Source organism: Brassica napus, chromosome C4 (genome assembly GCF_020379485.1).
Source record: "Brassica napus cultivar Da-Ae chromosome C4, Da-Ae, whole genome shotgun sequence".
Classification (NCBI taxonomy): Eukaryota; Viridiplantae; Streptophyta; class Magnoliopsida; order Brassicales; family Brassicaceae; genus Brassica; species Brassica napus.
This window is the reverse complement of record NC_063447.1, coordinates 22854663-22873478: the sequence shown is the minus strand read 5'-3', so window position 1 is coordinate 22873478 and position 18816 is coordinate 22854663. Positions and strand designations below refer to the sequence as shown.

At 44.4% G+C, this 18816-nt stretch overlaps 2 protein-coding genes and 2 non-coding genes across 4 annotated transcripts; 1 reads left to right on the top strand and 3 right to left on the bottom strand.

Annotated features, from left to right (window-relative positions):
• Window positions 1-1989: 1989 nt before the first annotated feature.
• LOC125586617 lies at window positions 1990-2096 on the bottom strand. Its single transcript, XR_007323155.1, has one exon. It is a non-coding gene; the product is annotated as a small nucleolar RNA R71 (small nucleolar RNA).
• Window positions 2097-13157: 11061 nt separating this feature from the next.
• LOC125585903 lies at window positions 13158-14027 on the bottom strand. Its single transcript, XM_048755619.1, has one exon. The coding sequence runs from the start codon at window positions 14025-14027 to the stop codon at window positions 13158-13160; it is 870 nt and encodes a 289-aa protein (XP_048611576.1).
• Window positions 14028-15626: 1599 nt separating this feature from the next.
• LOC125585902 lies at window positions 15627-17511 on the bottom strand. Its single transcript, XM_048755618.1, has 4 exons — window positions 17386-17511; window positions 16568-17250; window positions 15962-16505; window positions 15627-15893 (listed from the first exon to the last, which is right to left on the bottom strand). The coding sequence occupies exons 1-4, from the start codon at window positions 17509-17511 to the stop codon at window positions 15627-15629; spliced, it is 1620 nt and encodes a 539-aa protein (XP_048611575.1).
• On the top strand, window positions 16898-17004 carry LOC125586678. Its single transcript, XR_007323214.1, has one exon. It is a non-coding gene; the product is annotated as a small nucleolar RNA R71 (small nucleolar RNA).
• Window positions 17512-18816: the final 1305 nt, after the last annotated feature.

Sequence of the window (18816 nt, the reverse complement as noted above, 5' to 3'; positions counted from 1 at the left end):
GTGATCATTGGGCGAGCACCTTACCGGAGCGACCAGTCCGGAGCGACACCATCAAGTCGCTCTGATCTCCCTATCAGAGCGACCTTACCAGAGCGACAGGGAAGAGTCGCTCGCGTTTTGATCACCCGGAGACGCGAGAACGAGTCCGGAGCGACCTCTCGCAGCGACACAGCGAGGTCGCTCCCGAAGCATGGAGCGACTTGTCGGAGCGACGAGCGGAGGTCGCTCGCGTTTTCATCACTCGGAGACGCGAGAACGAGTCCGGAGCGACCTCTCGCAGCGACACAGCGAGGTCGCTCCCGAAGCATGGAGCGACTTGTCGGAGCGACGAGCGGAGGTCGCTGCGCGTCTTATTTCTGCTCGAACTTATGATTTCTCAAGGGCCTTTTGGTCATTTCATTATGCACGTTTTTATTTTCTAAACCTATGTTTTAATACTCTGTAAGCCACCAGGAGGCAGATCATCTTTGTTCTTAAGAAAAACCACCAAAAACCTTTGGAAAGTCATCTCTTGAATCAATTGATCAGTTTTGTTATTGAAATTCTGTGTTCTTATATCTATTTTCTGTGTTTCTCTACATGATTAATCTGAAATCCAACATGGGTTTAAGAGGAATCATGGAGATTAGTGAGTAATCACCTTTTGAATTCATGGGTTAGGGAGATTAAGGGTGATTAGGTTAGAGCTAGGATGTTTTAGTGTAGATCATTCATATTTCCTTGCTAACAGAGTGAACATAATGCATCTTCTGAGTTGGCCACTCAGTTGTTGATCCTTAGGCATTTCTCACCCGAAAGGTGTTCGAGGAAATGCCCGAGACAACTCTTCTAAGCTTTTAGCATACTTTGCCAAAGACATTTGTTGTTAGAGGTGCTAAGATAGCCATTGGACTTGCTAGTTATGATTGCTTTCATATTATTCAACCAAAGACATTTGATGTTTGAATTGTGTTAGTAAATGAACATTCATCTAGACATAGAGTTTGTTTAGGATTGTGTCTAAGCTTAAGGTTGATAGTTTGATTGATCGTTTGCCATCCTTAGTTCGAAACTTGATCACCCGAGGTCTAATCCCTATATCCATGAGTTCTCTTTTCCCATAGTTAAGAAAGTATCATTTAGTTATTCCTTTTAGTTAGTTATAGTTTAAAAACCCTTTTAAAAACCATTGGTTGCACTTAGATTAAGTGATTACTTGCATTCTCGGTGCTTTGATATCTCTCAGAACTGGTTTGACAATCATTTATACTACAACATTTGTCTTAGGAGCCTTGAAAACTCCTAACATCAAATTGGCGCCGTTGCCAAATTTTGAGTAGATTTAAACATATAGATTTAGTCAATTGCTTGAGACTAAGTCATTTTTATTTTCTTTTGTTACTGACTCTTTTTCACCTCCCTTTAATCTACAGGTGTATGAACTTGCGGAGCAACGGTCCATCAAACCTAGTTCCACGAGCTGCAGACATCAGAGCTTTAGAGAGAGAGTGTGCTAGAAAGAAAAGAGAAGAAGAGCAACAGGCTCAACTGCAAAGACTGAACACTGATATGGGAGACGTTCATCAGCATGATGCAGGCGTCAATGGCGCTAATAACAATGCTCCAACTAACCAACAGCGAGCAGCTCGACCCATTGGCACTTACGACCGCCCCAACATTCATGGTCATAGATTGGGAATCCGAGCACCCGCTGTGGCAGCCAACAACTTTGAGATCAAATCAGGACTCCTCAACGTGATCGAGAACAACAAGTATCATGGCTTGGCTCTAGAGGATCCATTTGATCACTTGGACAGGTTCGACAGCTACTGTGGGTTGTCAAAAACCAATGGTGTGTCCGAAGATGCCTTAAAGCTCAAGCTATTCCCCTTCTCTTTGGGGGATAAGGCACGTCAGTGGGAGAAGTCTCTACCCAGCGACTCCATCACCACTTGGGATGACTGCAAGAAAGCATTCTTGGAGAAGTTCTTCTCTACTTCAAGAACTGCTAAGCTGAGAAATGAGATTTCCAGCTTTCAACAGAAGGGCTTGGAAGGATTCAGTGAAGCCTGGGAGAGATTCAAGGGCTACCAAGCTCAATGCCCACACCATGGTTTCTCTAAGGAGAGTTTGCTGAGCACATTCTACCGTGGTGCTCTTCCTAAGTACAGGGCCAGACTGGATACAGCTAGCAATGGGTTCTTCTTGGGGAGAACTGAGGAGGATGCAGAGGAGCTGGTTGACAACATGGTTAAGAGTGATGCAGTCTACAGTGGAGACCACGACAGAGGTAGTAGAACAGATGATAAGCAGACGAGGAAGGAGTTGAAGGCTCTACAAGATAAGATAGACATCCTCATTGCTGACAAAGCTACCCAAGAGCAGCTGCACTTTGTTGGCAACCCAAGCCAAGAGACACCAGTTGTTGTCCATGAAGTTGAGGGTTTGGAAGGTCAGGAAGAGCTGTGTTTCATCAACAACAATGGTAGCTGGTACAAGAAAGAGCCCAACTTTCAGTACAACAACTACCAACAGAAATCCTATTCCAACAACCAACAGAGTGGTTATCAGCCTCGGAATAATCAGCAAGGCAGCTATCAACCTCAGCAAAACCCTCCTCCTGGTTTCAACAACAAGGGCAACCATTCTTCCCAACAGCAATCTAATCCCTCTACCTCAACTCCTCAAGTCAACAGCACTGAAGCTCTACTGAAACAAATCCTGGAGTCTCAAACAAGAAGTGAGAAGCATGTTGGCTATGAGTTGAAGAACCTTCACTCAAAGATTGATGGGAGCTACAATGAGCTCAACAACAAGTTCAGAGCTTTGGAGAACCAGTTTGCTGCCATGAACACTCAACAAAATCGCCAACAAGGTTCTCTACCTGGAAAATCTGAGCAAAACCCAAAGGAAACCATGAAAGCTATCACTCTCAGGAGTGGTAAGGAGTTACCTCAGAGAGCTCTCACCAAGGATGCTGAGAAACAAAGTGAGGGGGTTGCCATCAACATAGATGATGAAGTGGTGATTGTTGATGAGAAGATCAATGACGAGATCTTGGAGAAGATAGTGGAAGCCAAAGGAAAAGGAAAGGTTGGAGAAGAGAAGAAAACAGTTAAGGATGGTGAAGTTGTCACTCCTGCAAGTGAAAGTTCTTTTGTTCCTCCTGCCTATGAACCCAAGCTCCCATTCCCAGGTCGATTCAAGAGGCAGCTGCTAGAGAAGTACCAAGCTCTATTTGAAAAGCAAATGAGTGAAGTCCAGGTCACAATGCCCATTATTGATGCTTTCATGCTGATTCCTCAATACAGCAAGTTCCTGAAAGATGTTGTAGCTGCAAAGAAGAAAGAGATGGAGGGCATGGTGATTCTCACTCATGAGTGCAGTGCTATCATTCAGAGGCTTGTCATTCCAAAGAAGCTAGAAGATCCAGGATGCTTCACATTACCTTGTGCTCTTGGACCTATGGTATTTGATAGATGTCTCTGCGATTTGGGAGCTAGTGTCAGCTTGATGCCCCTATCTGTTGCTAAGAAGCTCGGCTTCACTCAGTACAAGAAGTGTAGACTTTCTCTGGTATTGGCTGATCGTTCAGTGAAGTACCCTGTGGGTATCTTAGAGGACCTCCCAGTGATGGTTGGAAATTATGAGATCCCTACAGACTTTGTGGTGCTTGAAATGGGTGAAGAAGCTCAAGACCCTTTAATCCTTGGAAGGCCTTTCTTAGCAACAGCAGGAGCTATTGTTAATGTGAAAGAAGGCAAGATTGATCTCCATCTGGGTAAAGGGCACATTCTCCATTTTGACATCAAGGAGGTAATGAGGAGGCCAACAGTTCAAGGGCAAGTGTTCTACATTGAAGAGATGGACGCCCTTGCTGATGAACTCCTTGAAGAGTTGTCACTAGAGGACCCTCTACAGCATGCTTTGACTGTAGAGAGAGAGGCTGAGGTGATTGAGAACCTGGAGAGTACTGCCTATGGGATGATGCTGGATTCACACCAGGGGTTTGTCAGTAAGGATCAGTACGAGGAGCTTCCACAGATGGTTCACCAAGAAGTCTCAGCCACTCAGCAAGATGACTGGAGTGAGCTTAAGGCACCTAAAGTGGAGCTTAAACCTCTCCCCCATGGTGTAAGGTATGCATTCCTTGGTCCTAATGAAACTTATCCTGTCATTGTGAGTAGTGAACTTACTGAAACTGAGCTATCTGAACTTTTGAAAACGCTTAAAAGATTTAGAAAGGCAATAGGTTACTCACTGGATGACATCAAGGGAATATCACCCTCTTTGTGCATGCATAGGATACATCTTGAGGATGAATCAATGACTTCTATCGAGCATCAAAGAAGGTTAAATCCTAACCTGAAGGATGTTGTAAAGAAAGAGATTCTTAAACTCTTAGATGCTGGTGTTATTTACCCTATCTCAGATTCTAAATGGGTATCACCTGTGCATGTTGTACCAAAGAAAGGTGGTATCACTGTGATTAAAAATGACAAGGATGAATTGATACCAACAAGAACCATCACAGGTCATAGAATGTGCATTGATTACCGAAAACTAAACTCCGCATCTAGAAAGGATCATTTCCCATTACCATTTATTGATCAGATGCTTGAGAGACTTGCAAATCACCCATTCTATTGCTTTCTTGATGGGTACTCAGGATTTTTCCAAATCCCCATACATCCCAATGATCAAGAGAAAACGACATTCACATGTCCCTATGGTACCTTTGCATATCGAAGGATGCCATTTGGTCTATGTAATGCTCCAGCCACCTTTCAAAGGTGCATGATGTCAATTTTCTCTGATCTGATTGAGGATGTTGTGGAGGTATTTATGGATGATTTCTCTGTCTACGGATCTTCGTTTTCTGCTTGTTTGTCAAACTTGTGCAGGGTCCTACAGAGATGTGAAGACACCAACCTTGTGCTGAATTGGGAGAAGTGTCACTTCATGGTCAAGGAAGGGATTGTGCTGGGACACAAGATTTCAGAGAAGGGGATTGAGGTGGATAAAGCCAAAATCGATGTTATGGTTGGTTTGCCCCCACCAAAGACAGTGAAAGACATCCGGAGTTTTCTTGGTCATGCTGGGTTCTACAGGAGGTTCATCAAGGACTTCTCCATGATCACTAGACCTTTGACCAGGCTGCTGTGCAAGGAAGCCACCTTCAGTTTTGATGTGGAATGTCTACAAGCTTTCAAGAAGCTGAAAGGTGAACTCATTAGTGCTCCAATTGTCCAGCCACCTGATTGGGATCTCCCTTTTGAGATCATGTGTGACGCTAGTGACTATGCTGTGGGAGCTGTTTTGGGGCAGAAGAAAGATGGCAAAACCCATGTGATCTACTATGCCAGCCAAACCCTCAATGATGCTCAGATGAGGTATGCCACAACAGAGAAGGAGATGCTGGCAATTGTTTTTGCCTTTGAGAAGTTCAGGAGCTACTTGGTTGGGTCTAAAGTCATTGTCTACACAGATCATGCTGCCTTGAGACACCTTTTGGCCAAGAAGGATGCAAAACCCAGGCTTTTGAGGTGGATCCTTTTGCTTCAAGAGTTTGATATGGAGATTAAGGACAAGCCAGGAGTTGAGAATGGTGTAGCTGATCATTTGTCCAGGTTGAGGGTAGAGTCTGGTATTCCTATTGACGAAGGACTTCCTGAGGAGCAGATCATGGCTATTGAAGCAGTGATAGCAGTTTGTGAGACTGGTAGGAAGCTGGAAGAAGTCAAGGCAACAGAAGAGAAGGAACCTTGGTATGCTGATTTGGTGAACTACCTAGCCACAGGAAGAGAACCTTTGAATCTTGTGGGCTATGCCAAGAAGAAGTTCTACAAGGATGTGAAGAGATACTACTGGGATGAACCCTATCTCTACATTCTCTGCAAGGATCAGCTTTATAGAAGAGTGGTTGCAAATGAGGAGATTGATGGGATCCTTACACAGTGTCATGGATCATCTTATGGAGGCCACTTTGCCACCTTCAAGACAGTTGCGAAAGTGTTACAAGCTGGATTCTGGTGGCCACATATGTTCAAGGATACACAAGACTTTGTTTCAAAGTGTGATTCTTGCCAAAGAAGAGGAAACATCACCAAGAGGAATGAGATGCCTCAGAATCCAATCCTTGAAGTTGAAGTGTTTGATGTGTGGGGTATTGACTTCATGGGACCATTTCCATCATCTTTTGGAAACAAATACATCCTTGTGGCTGTTGATTATGTCTCCAAATGGGTGGAAGCTATTGCAAGCCCCACCAATGATGCTAGAGTTGTAACCAAGATGTTCAAGAGCATCATCTTTCCAAGGTTTGGAGTCCCAAGAGTTGTGATCAGTGACGGAGGTTCCCACTTCATTAACAAACTGCTTGAGGGACTTCTCAAGAAGAATGGTGTGAAGCACAAGGTGGCAACTCCTTATCACCCCCAAACAAGTGGCCAAGTTGAGATTTCTAACAGGGAGATCAAGTCTATCTTGGAGAAGATTGTGGGGATCACAAGGAAGGATTGGTCCAATAAGCTTGATGATGCACTTTGGGCTTATAGGACAGCGTACAAGACACCACTGGGCACCACACCTTTCAACCTAGTGTATGGGAAAGCTTGCCATCTGCCAGTGGAGCTTGAGTACAAGGCACTATGGGCAATAAAGTTGCTGAACTTTGACATCAAGAGTGCCAAGGAGAAAAGGATTTTTCAGCTACATGAGCTTGATGAGATAAGAATGGATGCTTTTGAGAACTCAAGGATCTACAAGGAGAAGACTAAAGCTTTCCATGACAAGAATATCCTGAAGAGAGAGTTTAAAGAAGGAGATCAAGTTCTTCTCTACAACTCTAGGCTGAAGCTATTTCCAGGAAAGCTTAAGTCAAGGTGGTCAGGTCCTTTCAAAGTCAAAGAGGTTAGGCCATATGGAGCAATAGTTTTGTGGAGTACTGATGGAAGAGACTTCACAGTCAATGGGCAAAGGGTTAAGCTCTACATGGCTACTGCACCAGAGGAAGATGGGGTTTCAACTCCACTGTCTGACCCTACCCCGGCCTAATCCAAAAAGAGGCAAAGTCAAGCTAGAGACTTAAAACAAGCTCACTTGGGAGGAACAATGTCTCTGTATGGTATATCATGATGGATTGATGAAAAGAAGTGCGAGTGCAGAGTCGATGCATAGCAATCGTCGCGATGACAGCGCACGAGCGAGCGCACAGGAGACGTCTGCAGAAGTCGTCGCTCGAGCGAGCGAGCGGGAGCGAGGTCTCAGAGCGAGACCTCGAAGTCGCTCCAGCTGGGAGCGACGTTACGGAGCGACACCTCGAGGTCGCTTTAAAGACGCTGTCTAAAACACTCTCGGAGCGACCTCTCAGAGCGAGCACATGAAGTCGCTCCAGCTGGGAGCGACGTTACGGGAGCGACACCTCGAGGTCGCTCGCGTTTTCGTCGTCACGGAGCTCAAAAACTGGCCTGGAGCGACGTCCTAGAGCGACACCTCGAAGTCGCTCCAGCTCCAGAGCGAGGTTTCGAGAGCGACACTCCAAGGTCGCTCGCGTTTTCGTCGAATCACGACGCGAGAAAACGACTCGGGAGCGACCTCTCGCAGCGACACCCTCACGTCGCTCCCGAACCGGTCCAGGTAAGTTTCCTAACTCTAAACCCCGGTTTAATTCAAGTAAACCGATCCTAACCACCCTAGACCGAGCCGGACGACCCTAAACCTACCCCAAACCCCCCGCGACTCCATCTCTATCACTCTCCCCTCCTCTCACAAACTCTCAAACTCTCTCAAACTCACCCACACCAAAAATCCCAAAACTTTCTCAATTCTCACCCAAATCAACTAGTTCTTGTTTCTAATCCAAGCTTTCGCCCCTGTAGCCTATTCCTCACCACCCATTCACCATTTCCTTTCATCCAAAGCAAGGTATTGAGTTTTTAAATTCAAATTCGTAGGTCCATGAACCCTAGGATTTGAAAATCGAAATTTGGTCATTTTCTTGCTAGATTGTGGTGAAATAGACTAGGGAAAGCTTATCTATCAAGTTGGGTTGTCGAATAAATGGTGAAATTGAGTTTAATTTGCACTTTGGCAAAATTAGGGTTCATGGATTTGGGGGTTTTCGAATTTGACCTTAATTGGGTGTGTTTGTGGGTGAACTAGATGCGTTAAGGTGTTACAAGAGTGAGAATTGTTGCATTGTGTTGAACTTGAGTTTAAATTGATAATTCATTTGTTAAGTTCACTTTTGCAATTTTCACTTGCAAAGTCTTGCCCTTCTTTACTTCCATCTACTTATCCCTTTTCAAGTTTTTAATTTTTCAGGTGAAAATGGTTAAGAAGACAAAGGGAAAGTTGGAAGCTGAGAGGCAAGAAGCTGAAAGACAAGAGTTTGCACTAAGAGGAAAAGCTTTACCCTGCGAGCCAACTGGCTCAGGGACGCAGAGGACTGTTCGACAGCAGACTTTGGCTGCAAGGAAATCGAAAGAACAGGAGAAGAGGGCAGGGAAAAGTGTAGCAGTTCCCAACCATGAGGAAAGTGAAACTGAGAGTGCTGATGAGCAGGCACCTACGAAGAAAGCCAAGATGTCCAAAGGCAAAGGGGTTGCGGTTGATCGAGATAGGGCGAAAACTCCATCTGTGGAGGAGCTGTATGATCACTTGAAGAATGAGGTCACTTGGACTCCAACCAGGTTCGCCGACCTTGATCTGCTGAAGGAGTTGGGTCTTGAATCTGACATTGAGGAGATGCTAGGACATTTGAAGATGCCAAAACTCCTCACCATGGCATATCCTTTCTACAAGGATGTCACTTGTCAGTTCTTATCTTCTCTTGCGGTCACTTACCACGACACCGCGCATGTGAGGCAAGGATGGGGCAAAATCAGTTTCAAGGTCAATGGACGAGAATACAACATGAACTTCAAGGACATTGGGAGAGTCATGGGGTTCCAAGACCTAGAAGACCACTCCCTACCCAAGTGTGAGAACCTTCCCACGGAGCTTTGGAAGTTGATCACTGGAAACAAACACACTACCGGGGCTGACAAGAACTCACACATCCGACACCCGTCCGTACGTTACCTCCACAGGATGCTCGTCCATGCATTCTACCCACGGAAGCAAGCTGGTACGGTTACTGAGGAAGACATGCGACTGCTCTGTCCGGCTATCCGTCCCTACGCCCAACCTGGAGTTTTACCCCTTCCCAGCACCGACATCTATGCTACCTTCGGGATGGTCAGTTTCTTTGTGGGTCGTCTCCAGCACTACAGAGACTGGGCGTGGTACACCACTGATTCGCGCCCAAAGATGGGGATAGGTGGAATGATCACACCACTGCTCCAATTTCTGAATGTTCCCTTGGGAAAGGACGCAGCGGGACCTAAGTTCATTGATGGCACCTACTTGAGGATTGCTACCTATTTTAGTGGGATGTATGGGAAGGACTACGTCTACCACTACTACTTGCAGGGCAAGTCAGTCGAAGTGGTTCTTCCAAACCGGAACCTGACGAGTTTAGAGATACCTGGAGCTATCAGCTTCAACATACCCCAGGAGTACTTTCTTGGAGAACACGGGCCTCTCGATCCAGTTAATGCTGCTCCATCAAGGAGAAGGAGTGTTCCTATGCGACATGAATCGCCTGTTGCAGACCATTCTGAGCATATCTATGGACCTCCGCGCTACTACTTCAAGCCACATGACGGAGTTCTTCCCCCTGGAGCTCTTCGTGATGCTCATGACCACATTAGTCGCCTTCAGAGGTGGAACAAGGCTCAGGACAGAACGATAGAAAAGCTGAAGGATAAGTGCAAGGCGCTAAGCAAGACAGTAAAGAAGCAGGCAAAGACCTCAGCCAAATTCATGAAGAAAGTAGCTGATGTCTTAACCAGGGGAGGAATAGCTGGATGTAGCTCAGCAGACTTCGCTTTCGCGAACACCTCAAACCCCCAGCCTCCACCTCCGCCTGATGCTCTTGGCTTCCCCCTCACTGCTGCGCAGCTTCAGCGTAAGTGGAGGAACCCACCCACTCAACCTTCCACTTCCGGTAACAAGTCCCCATCCCTCGCTTCTTCTGATAGTGAGGTCGAGATTGACGAGGTTGAGAGCCAACCATGGTATGGAGGCTCCGGTTCAGCATCCGGTGGTTACTACACCACCTTCCCACCTGACGACGACGATGCTGGGGCATCTGCCCCCACCTACTATCCATAGGAGGTACTTCTTTCTCTCCCTTGTATATACCATTTCCTTTTTGCATATTAGTTTTCTTTTCGGTATCTCTCTCTTTACTTGACAACACAGAGACTGTGTAACTCAAGTTTGGGGGAGGTACCAAGCATTTGATCATGTTTGCTTTGATGTTGTTTCATGAGTCATGCATTGCATACCTATTTGCATAAAAAAAAAACAAATTCATTTAGTTTGCATCATTTTGCATTTCTAGGAGAGTCTAGCATATAGGTTGCATTCACTTGCATTGGGAGCAATGATTTTAAATGCCTTATAAAGAACACTATGTTTCACCTGAAAAGCTATGCACCTCTCGAAAAGACTTGTATGTTTCGTGCCTTGAAAACTCTTCTTGAAACTTGTTGATTGCTGAAACCTAGTCTTTGAATCCAACTACAACCCTATTTGAACTAAACGAACTTAATGCTTCTTGCTTAGGGTCCCTTGTGTACTGAGTCATGGCTATACACACTTGAGTTGTCACATCTTTTATGCCAATCTTTTTTGACAAACTCTAGTGGTAGACCACTCCCAAAAACCTTTCCCTCCTTTTAAGCGTTCATTGTTTGATGAGTGAGGCCTTCTTAGGAAAGTCTTACATGTGCATAATGTTGAGAGTATCGGGAACGACAATGCTTGATCTTCATTCTTGCTAGATTAGGCACATCATTGTCTAGCCATAGATGGGGGTGAGTGTTGTAAAGTTTGATTTGGGAGTATGAGAAAGTGGAAGGAAACTCTTGTGCTTAATTGACTAGTCTTTATGGGATTAGTAGAGAAACTTCTAGCTTAGTTTATGAAAAGTCTTGGCCCCCGAAAAAAAAATAAAAAAATAAAATAAAATAAAATAAAATAAAGAAAGGGGGCTAGCAAAACTGTTTAGAGCTAATTTTTGTTTTGAAGTTGAGAAAAATCCTTATGAGATTTCAAAGAAAAGAGTTTTGTGTGCAGGGTGTTCTTGAGATCTTTTGGTGAGAGATGTGAGTTGGGCTTGACATTGGGGAAAGATTGTGTAATTGTATGTTTGGGAAAAGGGTAGGACAATGGAGATTGAGCATTGTATGCATGAGTTGGTCCATTTCTTAGATATATTATGTGCAATGTCAAGGCTACTTGTTTCGAGAGTAAACCACCTTAAAGATTTTATGTTTCGAACCTCTTGAATCACTTGAATAAAAGCCTTCCCTTACCCAAATGACTTGGACCGACTGACCATTTGCAAGAATTCACTAGATGTTTTGTGCTTAATGAATGTGAGAGTTGGTTGATTTGAATGTGTGGATGCTTGATGATGAGTGTAGGGGCAAAAGGAGTTGAGATAGGCCTAGAGAAGCTAGAGTGTAATAAGAGAGTGTGCTAATTGTGTTTGCTAGTTGTGTTTCTTTTGGCTATGAGCTCCCACCTTCAAACCTCTCTCCCTATGAGTTCTAGAAAGTTCACATGTGGACAAGTAAAGAACAAGTTTTGGGGAGTTGATATCTTGCATATTTCTATTGTTTTATCCATTCAACCATGTGCATTTTGATCATATATATTAGGATTTAGCCATGTTTAGCTTGCATTTTGCATACATGAGTCCTTATCAGGTATTGGAGTACCACATGGAGTTCTTGGAGACATTTGGGTGCAATTGGAGTTCAAAAGAAGTGTTTAAAGTGATCATTGGGCGAGCACCTTACCGGAGCGACCAGTCCGGAGCGACACCATCAAGTCGCTCTGATCTCCCTATCAGAGGGACCTTACCGGTGCGACAGGGAAGAGTCGCTCGCGTTTTGATCACCCGGAGACGCGAGAACGAGTCCGGAGCGACCTCTCGCAGCGACACAGCGAGGTCGCTCCCGAAGCATGGAGCGACTTGTCGGAGCGACGAGCGGAGGTCGCTCGCGTTTTCATCACTCGAAGACGCGAGAACGAGTCCGGAGCGACCTCTCGCAGCGACACAGCGAGGTCGCTCCCGAAGCATGGAGCGACTTGTCGGAGCGACGAGCGGAGGTCGCTGCGCGTCTTATTTCTGCTCGAACTTATGATTTCTCAAGGGCCTTTTGGTCATTTCATTATGCACGTTTTTATTTTCTAAACCTATGTTTTAATACACTGTAAGCCACCAGGAGGCAGATCATCTTTGTTCTTAAGAAAAACCACCAAAAACCTTTGGAAAGTCATCTCTTGAATCAATTGATCAGTTTTGTTATTGAAATTCTGTGTTCTTATATCTATTTTCTGTGTTTCTCTACATGATTAATCTGAAATCCAACATGGGTTTAAGAGGAATCATGGAGATTAGTGAGTAATCACCTTTTGAATTCATGGGTTAGGGAGATTAAGGGTGATTAGGTTAGAGCTAGGATGTTTTAGTGTAGATCATTCATATTTCCTTGCTAACAGAGTGAACATAATGCATCTTCTGAGTTGGCCACTCAGTTGTTGATCCTTAGGCATTTCTCACCCGAAAGGTGTTCGAGGAAATGCCCGAGACAACTCTTCTAAGCTTTTAGCATACTTTGCCAAAGACATTTGTTGTTAGAGGTGCTAGGATAGCCATTGGACTTGCTAGTTATGATTGCTTTCATATTATTCAACCAAAGACATTTGATGTTTGAATTGTGTTAGTAAATGAACATTCATCTAGACATAGAGTATGTTTAGGATTGTGTCCAAGCTTAAGGTTGATAGTTTGATTGATCGTTTGCCATCCTTAGTTCGAAACTTGATCACCCGAGGTCTAATCCCTATATCCATGAGTTCTCTTTTTCCATAGTTAAGAAAGTATCATTTAGTTATTCCTTTTAGTTAGTTATAGTTTAAAAACCCTTTTAAAAACCATTGGTTACACTTAGATTAAGTGATTACATGCATTCTCGGTGCTTTGATATCTCTCAGAACTGGTTCGACAATCATTTATACTACAACATTTGTCTTAGGAGCCTTGAAAACTCCTAACATCAGATAGCCTCTCCGGCGGTTTGCTTGACCTCGCCGCTGAACCCGATGAGTGGTGTTACCTTGCGCGTCAGGGTGCTCCCCTCCAGCCCTAGATCTTGGTATGCCGTCTGGAAGATAATGTTGCTGGAGCTGCCGTTGTCTACTAGTATTCTTTTCACCAAGCAGTTTGCTACGGTGAGAGAGATAACTAGAGCATCATGGTGGGGAGCTAGGATCTTCTCTTGCTCCTTAGCTGTGAAGCTTATCTTGTCGGTGCCTAGAAGTAGGCGCTTCGGTTGGGTTGTTTCCAGACCATGTTTAGCGTTACGGGTGCTTTTCTTTGCGGCTGCGTGGCTCACTCCGCTTACTTCCGAACCTCCGGATATGACATGGATCACCCGATCTTGGCGAGGTGGTGAGGTTGGTGCAGCTGCTTTGGGTTTCCCTGCTATCTCTTTGCTGAGGTGGGCCTTGGCTTTCTCTGAGAGGAATTCTTGGAGATGCCCCTTTTGGAGTAGTTCGTTGACCTCGATCCTTAGGGCGATGCAGTCTTCGGTTTTTTGGCCATGATCGCGATGGAAGTCGCACCAAAGTTCCGGGTTCCGGAACGAGTCAGGTGCTTTCATCTTTGGAGGCCACTTAACATGTTGGCCCATCTGTCTCAGTGCGTTGACTAGCTCTGGTTGATACTGAGAGATGGGAGATATCGGGCCTGGTAGATACCGACATCCCTTCTTCCTTTTCTTGAGGCCGATACTGAAACCTGCCCCCGTTCCTACTACCAGAGTCTTTGGATCCTTTCTGGGAGGATCTTTCCTCTCGTTCTCGTCGATCTGATCGGGCTGACCTTTGGTCCTGCTTTGGCTGGGCCTTGGCACGGCTAGCCACATCTTCCTCCCACTTCACATGCGCCCAGGCTCGGGACACATCTTCCATGGTCTTGCAACGGTACATGGTCAACTCTTTGTATAGCCACCCATCTGGAAGTAGACCTCTTTTGAAGGCAGAGATCACGGTAGGGATGCTGCATTCGGATACCGCCACTTCTCCTGGTTGAAGCGGGCTATGTAGTCTCGCAGGGGTTCCACTCGATGCTGGAGGATCTCGTAGAGACCATCTGAAGTCTTCTCCAGGCTCCTACTACTTGCGAATTGCTCCATGAATTTGTCGCTCAGGCCTGCGAAGGAAGATATGGACCTGGTGGGGAGATTGATGTACCATTGCAAGGCAGGTCCGATCAGAGTGAAACCGAACCCTTTGCACATCGTGGCTTCGCGGGACTCCTTAGGTAGTGCAACCGCCAACATCCTTTGCTTGTACTGCGAAATGTGATCGTCAGGGTCGCCAGCACCGTCATACATCTTGATGTTGGGAAGGAGAACTTTCTAGGCATCTCGACTGAGGCAATTTCCTCCACGAAGGGGGTATCGGCGTAGGAATCTGGATTGCTCCTCCGGATTAGGGGAACTACTCCTGCTAGGCGTTCTACCATGGACTGCATTGCGTCGAATCTCTTAGAAAAAATCTGCTCCAGGTAGGCAGTTATGGAGGACTCTGTTGCCGCAGCCCTCTCGGGTGCTTCCTTCCCGGGTTCCGGCTCGGAATTGCTCTCTTCCAGGTCGTGGATTTAAGGATTCTCGGTCCGTTCCCGAGTTGCCCAGCTGCTCCCGACGTAGGAGGTGTATCGGTTGTGTCCTCTCCGGAATTGGGAGTGTTCAGGTTTCCCATGGGCCGAATTCGGGTATTGAAACGACGCTTCTTGTTGCATGTTGCGTTGAGGGCTTGATTCTGTTCCCGGAGGACAGTGTTCTATGCCTGAAGCTGGCTTAGCTTCTCGGCGCTTTGCTCCAGCTGTTTGGAGTGTTCGCCAAGTTTCTCCTTCAGATTTTGAACTTCTGAAGAGAGGTCGGGGTTCTCTCCGGTAGTCTCCCGAGCTCGGTGCATGTCGGTGATTTGGCTTTGCAAGCCGTCTATTTTCTTTTGAAGCTCAGTTGTCGTTTGAGCAGCTTTAGTTGGTTCGCCGTGCTCATCCACCGCCACCATCACGTAGTTAGATTACTTCCCTCCTTCTAGCGCCAAACTGTTAGGGGATTTTGGTGTAGGCTCTTTGTGAGTACTACGGAACGATGGATAGGCTGGTAAACCGGGTGTGTTTGTATATATTTCGTAGGGGTTTTAGAGAATAATGGAAAGATAGGCTTGAAGAGACTTTTATTAGATAGAACAAGCAAGATTACAAGGTATTGAGTAAGAACCCTAATTCTAGCCGTCTAGTCTTAGTCTCTAAGCCTTGGAGAGGTCGATCCCTTGCTTTAGGGTTTTAGTAGCTCTTATATAGTCGTCTGGGAGTTGGTTCCATTAGGTTAAACTCTTCCATATTCGGAAATATGGAAGGTTCTCCTTATCGTAAGTTTTCCATTTCTTGGAAGGGAGCTCGGTTCCAATGGCCGAACTCGGGGTTCCTTCTAGTGGGGACCTGGAGCGTTCCCTTATCGGGGACCCGAGGGTCTGGGTCCTGCCTGGAAGCTGGAGGAAATGATACCGGGATATTTTTTCCCAACATAAGGTATCATCTGGATCGCATCCACAAGAGGTAACTTGATAGTTAGATCCTCTAGCATCTTTTTACACTTGGTCTCCTCCCGATCCTTGCGAGATGTCTTTGCCGAAACAGGATATGGAACCTTAGGGGTGTATTCGCGCGGAGGAATTGGCTCAACCGGTTGAGCGACAGGGGTTGGATCAGTCTCAGCAGACTATTCCGGTTCCTCGTCAGACAAAGGGGGTGGTTCAGATCGTGGTTGCTCACCCTCTTTTTTCTTACCCTTTTCCGCTTACCCTTTTCCGCTGCTGAAAACTTCTTGGGAATTGTATCCTGTAGGGTTCTTCCACTCCTCAGTGCTATGGCATTGCATTCCTTAGTGTTTTTATCGGTCTTTCCAGGTAGAGTACCTTGCTGCCTCTTGATGCTCTCGGCTGTCTGCGCGATCTGAACATCCATCTGGCACATATGACTAGCTACGTTATCATATTTGGTACTCAAGTCATTGAACATGTGGTTCATCCTGGAGTTGATGTCCGTGGTGACTTGATTCAATGCTTTCCCTTGAATTTGCTGACCCTGGAGCAACTGCTGCATCATCGTCGCTAGACCATTTATCTCGTCTTGCGGAGCAATCGCTGGCGAAGAAGCGGTCTGTTGAGCAGTTTGCTGTTTCTGGTTCTGGAACTGGTTGTGCTGCACTTGGCTCAGGACATATGTTCTTCCCTGGTATGGTTTCTGATAGCCGTTGTTCTGCCCTTGACTGTTATGCGCGTTGTCAACCGGTTTTTCAGCCTTGGGATACGCAAAGAGGTGAGGATTGTTCCTAACTTTGGGGTTCGGGTGGTAGTTTTTGTACTGCCATCCTTGTCCATTAATGTAGCTCACTTTTGCTGATCATCCACAGTATTGTCTCCTTCAGGTGTAGCGTCTGAAACATTGTTCTCTGATGCAGCTTCCTCCATGATGAACACTTGGCTCTGATTACCCTTCAACAGCTGGTCAACCTTGGCCGCGAGGTCGTCTGTGCTGTTTACGCTTTTGGAGCGATCATTCTCCTTGTTCTTGTTGAGGCAGCTGGACGCCATATTTTCAATCAGTGCGAATGCACCAGGTGTTGTTTGGGTCATGAAATCCCCATTGCTCGAGGAATCTAGAGCATTGCTAAACTCATAGCTCACTCCATCATAGAACACTTTCAGTATATAGTCATCCTCAAACCCATGGTGAGGGCACTCCCTTCGATATTCCTTGTAACGCTCCCAAGCATCATAGAAAGGTTCGTCGGTCTTTTGCTTGAAATTCGAGATCTTATGCCTCAGAGCTGCGGTTTTGGACTTCGTGTAGAAGTGGCTTAAGAACGCTGCTCTGACTTGTTCCCATTTAGTGAATGTACCGGTTGGGAGCGAGTCAAGCCATCGAGCTGCTTTCCCTTCCAAGGAGAATGGGAACAACGTGCATTTGACGTAGTCTGGTGGCACTCCATTCGCGCGAGAGAAATTGCAGGCTCTCTCGAAGTTCTCGATGTGGTCCAAAGGGATTTCAGCCGCGAGACCGTTAAACGTTTTCTTCTATACCAAGCTGATCAAAGCATGTTTGATTTCATAATCATGTCGAGTGTAGGGAGGAGGGATGATGGCGGAGAGAGTGGTGGGGAAGTTTCGCGGAAGGTTCCGCTCTCCAATGGGAGCGCCTTGTTGCTCGACTTGCTGAGCAGCGAGGTCGGCGGCTGCTTGGCGAGCAGCTTCTTGTGCATTGATGGTCTGTTGCATCTGTTGTTGCATAAGCGCCATTGCAGCAGTGAGATCATCTTGGCCTCCGTGATCAACCATTGTGGTGTTAGTAGGCCGCGGTTGTTGACGGTTCTGTCTTTCTAATCTTGCGAGCTCTTCGTTACTTAGCGTGAATAATGGTCCTTGTGCGTTGTTTCGAGTATGTCTACTGGTCATGCACCTGGATCATTAGCTGAAACAAAGAGAGGAAAGCAAGTTAGATGTTTTAGACTAAATATAAAACTGAAAAACAAAGGTAAAATATCTGGTCCCCGTCGCAACGGCGCCAAACTTGATACATTTAAAGTGAACATTTCCAACTGTCAAGTTAACAGTGGTAATTATAGTATTTGAGATTCAATCCAGAGGACCAGTCTACAGTTTATTCTTATAAGTTTTAAATCATTTTGTAATATATATAAAATTGTATTAAGTAGTTATTTTGTTTTCATCCTAACTAATAATGTACTTTCAAATATAAGAGAGAATTTCTTGTTTATCACTTTCATGGTACTACTTTTCATCTTTATCATCACTAATAGTTCGAATATTACTAATAGCTCGAATCAGTTCAAATATTTTTTTCTAGTTGAGTTGCATCTATTATTTCAAATTGAAAATTCTTTTATTTTTCTGTTTTATTTTAATTAGGTTAGAATAAGATTACTATTTTTAATTTCATTTAGTTGGATTCAACCTCTTATTTTTTGTAAATATATATTTTAAATATAAATTTGATATATGTTATTCTGATTAAAATAGAAAATAAAAATATAAAGTTGGATCGGTTAATAATTATTTTTAATTATTTTAAAATTTGAAGACATTTTATAATTTAATATGTATGAAAGTTGAGTAGAATATTATTTAATAAGTTTATATTTTCTGTAATTAGGCATAGGATTTGAGAAATATGATATTAGATGATCAAAAAAAATTTCAAGTATTATATTCTTTTTATCAATTGATCAAAATTATAATCATAATAAAAATATTATGTTTTGAAAAACGTATATCTAAAATATTTTATTTTCAAATATATTTCCAATTTATGTTATATATATATAAACCTATTTATTTTGAAAATTTATAGATATCTTCTTTTTGTTTACCTTGTTTAGGGAAATAAAAATTGTTTTATATATACAAATTTATATATTTTATATTTTACAAATAGTTCTATTTATTAATTTGTGGGGCCATATAAATAATTGTTTAGGTATAACTTCTAATTTATTAAGGGTATCCATTTAGTGATTTTTGTGAGAATTAATATGTCCTAAATTATTTTGAAATTTGTATATATAAATATATAAATGTATTAAGTTTCACTATATCTTAATCTTAACTAGATATGTGATTTCA